We start from the raw sequence: 9,127 nt of genomic DNA, 5'->3' as shown, positions 1-9,127 counted from the left end.
TTACACCCTATTTAGATGTAGATATTTAAGTATAGAATTAGAAATTAAAACAAGATTCATGAATTCTGTTGATTGATTGTTTAATAAATTCAGACTTATAAATAAAGTTCAATTCCTCGATATTAGACTATGATTAAAGTTGCATCTCGTGGTATAGAGCCTAGACCCTCTTTATCTGTTGGAATTACAATTCTAGTTAAATCCAAACCACAAATTTATTATTAGATCTAATTTAATTTTAACATCTCCAACGGATCCTTATGAGATTTGAGACGGAGGTGACGAACAGTCTGCTTCACCTGCTCTCTCCTCCGGTCACCAGAAAAGAAGTTATCTTTCTCTCTCTCTGCTCGACTTTCCTCTGCAGCCGGCCCATATGAAGGACACCACGTGAACTCCCCCGACGACTCAGTGCGTCTTCGCCGCCGTTTTCGTCGTCGCAGATTAAGGTTCCCCTCCTCTAACACGCCGGCGCTTCCCCCCCTGCCACCGCGACACTCAGTCGTCGCCGCCGTCGGCTCTGCTGCCGTGGCCAAGCGCGTTGGCAGCGAGGATTGCTTTAGGTATGGACACTTCCACTCCCTTGCGCGCGTTTCTCTTTGTTGTATCTGCTGCTCTGAATCGGCTTTCTCCGGCGTGTTAACGACTTTTGTGTCGTTTCTCCTCTTAATCTGTTGGTTGCAGCTTGCAGGCACTTTCCCCACCCCCACCGCCGCTGATTTCGCCGTTATGCGGTGAAGCCCTTCGCGTTGACGGGCTAATCGGCTGCCTGATTTCTATTATGATGGGGTAGGTGTGCTCCTGGTTCGCGTCTCGGAGGACCCTCGCCGTTTATCGATCCAGTGATGTGGAGCTCACCTTTCTCCGGCTAGCGTTGTGTCAGGGGAGAGTGCTTGTTGATCCCTCGGGAGCTGGTTGAGTTGTCTTTCGTTTGTGGGAAATCTGTGCGGCAGCGTAAGGTTGCTGATTCGGATGGCACCGGTGGGGGATCATATTGTGGACATCAGCTCCGATGAGGAGGACTTGTTCATCGGCACTTCCCTAAATATACTCCTAGAACCCCTCGACCCCGTTAAATGGGTGGATGAGGTTTGCGGTGTGGCTGATTATGTGGCCGGGGAGGATATCGATGACCTCATGATTATGAGTGAGATATCTGCTCCACCGGTGTTGCAGAAGATAGCCAAGCCTGATGAGCTCGTGGTTATGGGTGAGTTGTCCTCACCACCTGCCCCGCAGCAGAAGGCCAGTGCTAATGGTGGGTGCCATGAGGATGATGATGATTGTGTAGTTCTAGATGGTGACCCTGATAAGGCGATTACAGTTGCTGAAGAGGGGAGCTTGGGAGATGGCAGTTCGGATGAATTGCAGATAGTGGCGGAGAAAGGCCCGGTATTTCATTTCTTCCATTCTGATCTGTAGCAATAGCACTGCATTATGTACATGCCATAAAAAAGTGCCTTTTATTTATTTATTTCTCGAACATAAATAGTTTCCTTCATGGAATATTTGATAGCATGTAGAGAGTTGAATCATTGAGTTGCATTCATAGTACTTTGAATCATTGAGTTGCATTCATAGTACTAAGTACTAACTGGAGAAGCTGTGCATAAAAGATTAATGATTCACTGCATGTTGTAGTTGTATCTTATCTTTTGCTGCTTTCCTCTTTTGTTTATGCGCATCTGCTAGGGTTGTTAGTTCCTGGCGGCTATACTGTGGAATGTACCATGAGGTCTGTATAGTATAGAAGTGCTTAAACATGCACTGCTCTGCAGAAATGATCTGCTTAAGTGCATATGTATTTCTGTCTTGACCTTGTCATGATTGTTCATATCAAGTTTTTCACAGAAATTGCAGTTTTAATTCACTAGCATTCTTTTTTTTTGCTTTTGCTTTTCTGAATTGTCTATTGTTTTTCAGGTAGCATGCAGGGACTTCCCTCATTCACGGCATTCATGCTCAAACTTGCCTTTCAGCACTACTTCTCACGTAAAGCACTGTTCCATGGTCAGTAACAGACATTTTAGCACCCTGGCGTTTTTGGGAATACAATACATCAAACACGCTAGGAATGTAACCGATACAATTTCTTTAATGGCATGTTGTGTTCTTGTTTTTCAAATGCAGTGCCACTGTTTTGTATGTGACGCACCAGCTCCTTGCAAATATTGGGGTAACAGTACATCAGCTGATGATCATTGCCATGCTACAGACAAGGATTCAAAATGGACATGCATGAGGCAAATATTCAAGCAAAAATTGTTGCCAGCATCTTTTCTAGAAAAACACCAGAACGGCGTTTACTCAACAATGACACCACCTAGACAGCAACATATGCAGTGTCATGTTTCAGTCCCACAATCGCCTTCGGTGTCACATGGGAGTCACCCTTCTCTTACCATCCAAAGTCCTCTTCTTAATGAAGGGAGCCAAAACCAACAAAGACATCCCTCAGTGAGAGTCTCACTGAGTGTAGGGGCAACAGTCAGTTCTCCAAGAGCTGGAAGAGGTACTGGCAATGCTCACATTGCTCAAAGTACTCATTCACATGCAATATTCAAGAGAGCAGGGGCTGTTGCTCCAGTCTTTGCAACAAGAAATGCTAGCCAATTCTGTCCTTCTGCTCCAGATGATCTCCTTTTGCAGCAGGCATTGTCTCACGCTTCTCAGCCTGTTCAAGTTGCGCCTACAACCAATGCTTTCACTGGCGCTTCTCAAAATAACCATTTTCAGAGATCTTTCAGTGCGCCGATAGCACCTCAGGTGCAACAAGGTCAACCTGCGGCACGTTACCAGGTCGCCATAAATGGAATGCACGCCGTAGGGCCGCAACTTGCACGGTCCACCTCACTTACAACTCAGAGAACACAATGCCTCCCAGAACCAGCAATAATAGATGTCAGCACAACAAGCTGGCAAGACATACTTGCTACTGTGGCATCTAATCTGGGGGTAGCAGATTACAACACGAGCACCCCTGAGTCTCAGCATGTAACGGTTGACTCTCTAGCCATGCATCCCACTGCAAACCATGGGTTGGATCTTCAGCATGAGCCCATTGCAGAATCAGAGAACCTGACATATTCGCTTCTGCATGATTCATCCAATGGCGCAGCAGGTGGCAGTGTTCAGGCAGATGGTCCTATGCAAACACCAGAGAATTTGGACCATCTGATTGGCCAGAGCAATCCTGTTCCAAATGAAGCTCACCTGGATGACTTTGCGGGTGCCCCCGCTAATCAATTACCAATAGAAGAAGAAGAAGCTCATCAGCCTGAGATGTCAAGGCTGGAGCCTACAAACATTCTGTTCGAGTTCGATTGGGTTTAAGCGGTGACCTGCCTGGCTGCCTCATCAGCATATCCCTAACCCATGAATAATAAATCAGTGCCATTGACGTGCCCCTTTCTAGGTCTCCTGCATAGGAGACATGTCTGGTGTCCCCTTGTACAGTAATTAGGCTATGTACTAGAAGAGTTTCGCCGTCATGTTGTTTGTTATCATAGTGGTCAGATGTTGTGGCTCTTCGGGCTTTAGATGTTAACAGGTCTGAAGTAGAAGGGTGTTGGGTGGGTGCCAAGATGCTTGTCTAACCACTGGTCTACAATTTGACAATGTAAGGTATTGAGATACAGATGCTTGGGTTGGATACCAAATTTCTTTACTGCTGGATCATTTTTTCTGCGGTTGCCAAAAGGCATGTTTCAGGTTGTTCAACCTTGAAACATGGACCTTTCGAGGCACGATTAGGTGAGTAAGTTGGATGTGCATGTGCTTGACTGGCGTTGGAATTAGATGAAAAATTGAAACGCTCGGTTTTGTTGGTCAAACAAAAATAAGTAGGTAGGTTGGATGTGCTGACTGGAGTTGGAATTATATGAAAATTGAAATGCTTTTGAATAAACTATTAATCTACCCATAAATGAATAAACTATTTCACACGAATGAGATAAAAACTCACCGGCTTTTGAATACGGGTAGTCAGGTACCCATATGCTTTCCCACACTGAGGGTTTGGTGACCAGAGATCAGGGAATGGTTCACGGTGGAGAAATCCTCTCCTCATGGATCCTCTTGTAATCCCTGATCACCAAACCTGTCGCGCTAGCAGTCGGAGTCAGGATTCAGGCCATAAAAATATCCAACTTTTGAAGACAGAAGTGAAATAGTAAATGGGCTTATTTTAGGAGTTAACACAAACCTGTCAGTACTAAGCCCACTCAAACCAGCCCAACACCAGAACCCCGTCGAGCCTCAATCCCTCCCAAGGCCCCAATCCATTCCCACGCCACCTATAAAAAGTCGTAAGCACACCGAAACCACAGCAAACCCTAGCGCCACCCACCCACCCACCCACTCGCTTCAGCCGCCTCCGCCGCGCGTACAAGCAGGTGGAGACAGGATGCCGGCTGGCCACGGCCTGCGCTCGCGGACGCGCGACCTCTTCGCGCGCCCCTTCCGCAAGAAGGGCTACATCCCGCTCACCACCTACCTCCGCACCTACAAGATCGGCGATTACGTCGATGTCAAGGTGAACGGCGCCGTCCACAAGGGGATGCCGCACAAGTTCTACCACGGCCGCACCGGTCGCGTCTGGAACGTCACCAAGCGCGCCATCGGCGTCGAGGTCAACAAGCAGGTAGACAACGCGGATCCCTTTTTCGCAGAGGCAATTACGATTAGTGCGCTGGCGCATCTTCTGATCGTTTCATTCTAGGAAATGTAACGCTTTAATATAGAATGGCGGCTATTTGCTGACGTGTTGTTTGATTTGGATTTATAGAATTTGTACAAACCCAGGTGGCGTTTTGTTTTTGTAGTTGCAGGAGTGGGGAATCTGAGCCATTTCTTTGTATCATCTGATCTGGTAGTGATGTAGACGTTGTAATTTGGTTGATTCTAGGTCCATAATAATTGGGTTCGTGTTACTACACTGGCCTAATACGATTCTAGTTTAACTAAATGTGCGAGGTTTCCAGAGGCCTGTTTAGCTGTATTCATGTAATATTCGGTTTAGGGGTTTACTTGCTCTGCAGCAAGTACGTTTGGCACTTGAATGTGATGGTAGACACTGTCACACTGAGTTCCTTGCCTTGTAGTATGATGAGGGGTTCTTTTCCTTTTATACTGGGGCAAGGGATTAACGTGCCTCTTAAATCTTGTTATGAACTCATACCTGTTTCAAAAACGGTTTGCAATGTTATTGTTTATTGCTTGACGCAGAAGTGTAAATGTTTCTGATAAACCAATATCTACAATACTTAGACGTCTTATTCAATTAAATCTGCATCTGTGCAGGATGTGATTGTGTCTAGCTTTGTTGTTCGGGACATATATGTTTTGTGCAGTAGTGCTATCAATGGTAATGGCTTAACCTATGTTCAAGTTCTGATTCGGATAAATTATTATGTTTTCAGGTCAATGGGCGCATCATCAGGAAGCGTATCCATGTCCGTGTGGAGCATGTGCAGCCGTCCCGCTGCACAGAAGAGTTCCGCCTGAGGAAGGCGAAGAATGACCAGCTGAAGGCGGATGCCAAAAAGCGCGGCGAGGTTATCAGCACCAAGAGGCAGCCATTGGGTCCCAAGCCCGGCTTCATGGTCGAGGGCACCACCATTGAGACCGTAACTCCCATCCCATATGATGTGGTCAATGATCTCAAGGGTGGATACTAGGTTGTTTGGTCCATCTACCTGCAGTACCCAGTTCTACATCTGTGTTACTCTAGTGCGTGCAACTTTGCTCACTCTGAGCAGTAGTATGAACCTGTTGTCTGTTCCTGTTGAAAGATTTCCCATTTTAGGTGCAAACCTGAGTTTCTCCGAACGCGTTATACCCTGACCTTGCTTCTGAGAACGAAGATGTGCTATTTTTGCATTTTGTTGTTTCGACCACACACTGGAAACTGGGAATGTGTCTAAGGCCCCCTTTGGCAGGGCTTATATCTAGCGGCTTCTCCTTTGGCTTCACGCTTTTCCCCGCAAGCCATACCAAACGCGCTTTTATCAGATGGCTTTAGGTGGAAAGCAATTCCCTGTTTTGTACTAGATAGGTGAAGCCAAAAAATGTGGCTCGGTCAGCTTTGGCTCCTGTATTTTTTGTGAAAACCCCCTCCCACCGATCCCATCTCGTCTCTATCTGAGATTCGTACGCCTGCACGCATCCTATCACGAAGAACATGAATCCCTTACGACCCCGGCAAGGGATCGCCGCCGCAGCAACTGGCGGCCACGGCGCAGCCGGGCGAGGCCAAAGCGCGCCCGCACTCGGTCATGGCGCGCCTGAAGGATACCTGGGCGCATCCATGGGCGCGACGAGTAGACGCAACGACGCAGACGGGCAAGGCCAAATCGCGGCCGTAGGAGCCGGCGCAGCAACTGGCGGCCACGGCGCAGCCGGGCGAGGCCAAATCGCGCCCGCACCCGCACTCGGCCATGGCGCGCCTGAAGGATACCTGGGCGCATCCATGGGCGCGGCGAGTCGACGCAACGACGCAGATGGGCAAGGCCAAATCGCGTCCGGGCAACTCCATGGATTCGCCGGTGATGGCCACGATGCCGTCCGTGGAGGCATCCGACCTGTGATTGCTGGAGGCGGGCGCGGAATCCCAGCAACGCGCATGGCGGCGGGCCATCTTGGCGGCCTAGGTTTCTCCCTACCAACGACGGCAGGTTTGGATTCTTCCACGCGATCTCCTACTATTTGACGCCTTGGGCTCCGCCATTGCCGACAATGGTTTGCATCTAGCGGTCGGACGTCGCGCTGCCGCTGCTCTCCGTTCGCCGGTGGCTGCTCTGCCCATGGGAGATGTTTGCTCGGATAGTAGGAGCTTCAAGGCGTCAAGAACAGACGAATTGGTTTGCATCTGTTGCTGACCGTCGCTTGCAAGTAATTGCACGTTCGTTTTGTGCAGGGCTGCCAGACATAGTCTCCTCTGCATTTGTCTTGCCTGGGCGTAGCCACACCCCATTGGTGGACGGAAATGGCTTCTCCACGCCTGTGCATAGCCAACCGATGACCGGGCATGGCCATGGATACACTAGACAAGGAGATGATAGTCAATCAGTACCACAAGATGTGATATCAAACGAAGAACAAGCTGGAAACGTCGACATTACAGATCCTAGGTAATTGCCGTATTTGCTACTTTCTACGTTACTGTCGGGGACCATAATTAGGGGTACCCTCAAGACGCCTAATTCTCAGCTGGTAACCCCCATCAGCATAAAGCTGCAAAGGCCTGATGGGTACGATTAAGTCAGGGATCAGTCCGCACGAGTGACTCGATCACGCTTCACCCGAGCCTAGCCTCGGCCAAGGGCAGCCGACCTCGAGAGACTTCCGTCTCGCCCGAGGCCCCCCTTTTTACGGCGGACACATCACCGGCTCGCCCGAGGCCTTGGCTTCGCTCAGAAGCAACCCTGACTAAATCGCCACACCGACTGACCGAGTTGCAGGAGCATTTAACGCAAAGGTGGCCTGACACCTTTATCCTGACACGCGCCCCCCCGGCAGAGCCGACGTGACCGCCGTCACTCCACCGCTCCACTGACCAGTCTGACAGAAGGACAGCGCCGCCTGCGCCACTCCGACTGCGGTGCCACTCGACAGAGTGAGTCTGACAGACAGTCAGGCCTTGCCAAAGGCGCCACGGCGAACTCCGCTCCGCCCGACCCCAGGGCTCGGACTCGGGCTAAGACCCGGAAGACGGCGAACTCCGCTCCGCCCGACCCCAGGGCTCGGACTCGGGCTAAGACCCGGAAGACGGCGAACTCCGCTCCGCCCGACCCCAGGGCTCGGACTCGGGCTAAGACCCGGAAGACGGCGAACTCCGCTCCGCCCGACCCCAGGGCTCGGACTCGGGCTAAGACCCGGAAGACGACGAAACTCCGCCTCGCCCGACCCTAGGGCTCGGACTCCGCCCTGGCCTCGGCCGAACGACCTCCGCCTCGCCCGACCCCAGGGCTCGGACTCGGGCTAAGACCCGGAAGACGGCGAACTCCGCTCCGCCCGACCCCAGGGCTCAGACTCCGCCCTGGCCTCGGCCGAACGACCTCCGCCTCGCCCGACCCCATGGCTCGGACTCGGCCTCGGCAACAGAAGACAGACTCAACCTCGGCTTCAGAGGAGCCCCCACGTCACCCTGCCTAGGGCACAGACCCGCCACGTCAACAGGAAGCGCCATCATCGTCCTACCCCGAATCGACTCGAGTCACGGAGAACAAGACCGACGTCCCATCCGGCCAGCTCCGCCGGATGGGCAATGATGGCGCTCCACAAGCTCTGTGACGACGGCGGCCCCCAGCTCTCTTACGGAAGCAGGGCGACGTCAGCAAGGACTCGACCGCTCCAACAGCTGTCCCTCCGCCAGGCTCCGTCGCACCTCCGACAGCCACGACATCACGCCAGCAAGGTGCCAAGACCTCTCCGGCTGCCACAATGGTATGTACCTAGGGCGCTAGCTCTCTCTCCGCTAGACACGTAGCACTCTGCTACACCCCCATTGTACACCTGGATCCTCTCCTTACGACTATAAAAGGGAGGACCAGGGCCTTCTTAGAGAAGGTTGGCCGCGCGGGACCGAGGACGGGACAGGCGCTCTCTTGGGGCCGCTCGCTTCCCTCACCCGCGTGGACGCTTGTAACCCCCCTACTGCAAGCGCACCCGACCTGGGCGCGGGACGAACACGAAGGCCGCGGGACTTCCACCTCTCTCACGCTCGACTCCGGCCACATCGCCTCTCCCCCCTTCGCGCTCGCCCACGCGCTCGACCCATCTGGGCTGGGGCACGCAGCACACTCACTCGTCGGCTTTGGGACCCCCCTGTCTCGAAACGCCGACAGTTGGCGCGCCAGGTAGGGGCCTGCTGCGTGCTGACGAACAGCTCCCCGTCAAGCTCCAGATGGGCAGTCTCCAGCAACGTCTCCGGCCCGGGGCGGTGCTTCGTTTCGGGACTCTTGAGTTCATGTCCTTCGACGGCAGCTACGACATGATACTTCTTCCACCGCCGCGCGACAACGACAATGGCGGCCGACAACCCGCCCGCCGGCGGCGGAATCGACGACATCTTCCCCGCGTGGTGGAAGAGCAACATTCGAGCTCGCTCCGTTCTCTCCCCCGCCAA

General features: G+C 52.1%; 2 protein-coding genes across 2 annotated transcripts; both read left to right on the top strand.

Moving 5' to 3' along the window:
* Window positions 1-319: 319 nt before the first annotated feature.
* On the top strand, window positions 320-3,653 carry LOC100277964 (RPM1 interacting protein 13). The gene is made up of 4 exons (NM_001151397.2): window positions 320-563; window positions 685-1,392; window positions 1,924-2,010; window positions 2,131-3,653. Exons 2-4 carry the CDS (start codon window positions 973-975, stop codon window positions 3,331-3,333), a joined length of 1,710 nt encoding a protein of 569 aa, NP_001144869.2. The 5' UTR covers window positions 320-563; window positions 685-972; the 3' UTR covers window positions 3,334-3,653.
* Window positions 3,654-4,326: 673 nt separating this feature from the next.
* On the top strand, window positions 4,327-5,880 carry LOC100194057 (60S ribosomal protein L21-like). Its single transcript, NM_001352337.1, has 2 exons — window positions 4,327-4,642; window positions 5,421-5,880. Exons 1-2 carry the CDS (start codon window positions 4,406-4,408, stop codon window positions 5,676-5,678), a joined length of 495 nt encoding a protein of 164 aa, NP_001339266.1. The 5' UTR covers window positions 4,327-4,405; the 3' UTR covers window positions 5,679-5,880.
* Window positions 5,881-9,127: the final 3,247 nt, after the last annotated feature.

The sequence above is a fragment of the Zea mays genome, chromosome 1, assembly GCF_902167145.1.
Source record: "Zea mays cultivar B73 chromosome 1, Zm-B73-REFERENCE-NAM-5.0, whole genome shotgun sequence".
NCBI classification, from domain to species: domain Eukaryota; kingdom Viridiplantae; phylum Streptophyta; class Magnoliopsida; order Poales; family Poaceae; genus Zea; species Zea mays.
The sequence above is the reverse complement of the archived record's forward strand: the minus strand, read 5'-3'. Positions and strand labels throughout refer to the sequence as shown.

Excerpts from the sequence above, each read along its gene's own strand:
- LOC100277964 (NM_001151397.2), top strand. The coding sequence starts at position 973 with ATGGCACCGGTGGGGGATCATATTGTGGACATCAGCTCCGATGAGGAG. Across the intron at positions 1,393-1,923 it reads TAGTGGCGGAGAAAGGCCCG|GTAGCATGCAGGGACTTCCC; the intron begins GTATTTCATTTC and ends ATTGTTTTTCAG. Across the intron at positions 2,011-2,130 it reads ACGTAAAGCACTGTTCCATG|TGCCACTGTTTTGTATGTGA; the intron begins GTCAGTAACAGA and ends TTTCAAATGCAG.
- LOC100194057 (NM_001352337.1), top strand. The coding sequence starts at position 4,406 with ATGCCGGCTGGCCACGGCCTGCGCTCGCGGACGCGCGACCTCTTCGCG. Across the intron at positions 4,643-5,420 it reads GCGTCGAGGTCAACAAGCAG|GTCAATGGGCGCATCATCAG; the intron begins GTAGACAACGCG and ends TTATGTTTTCAG.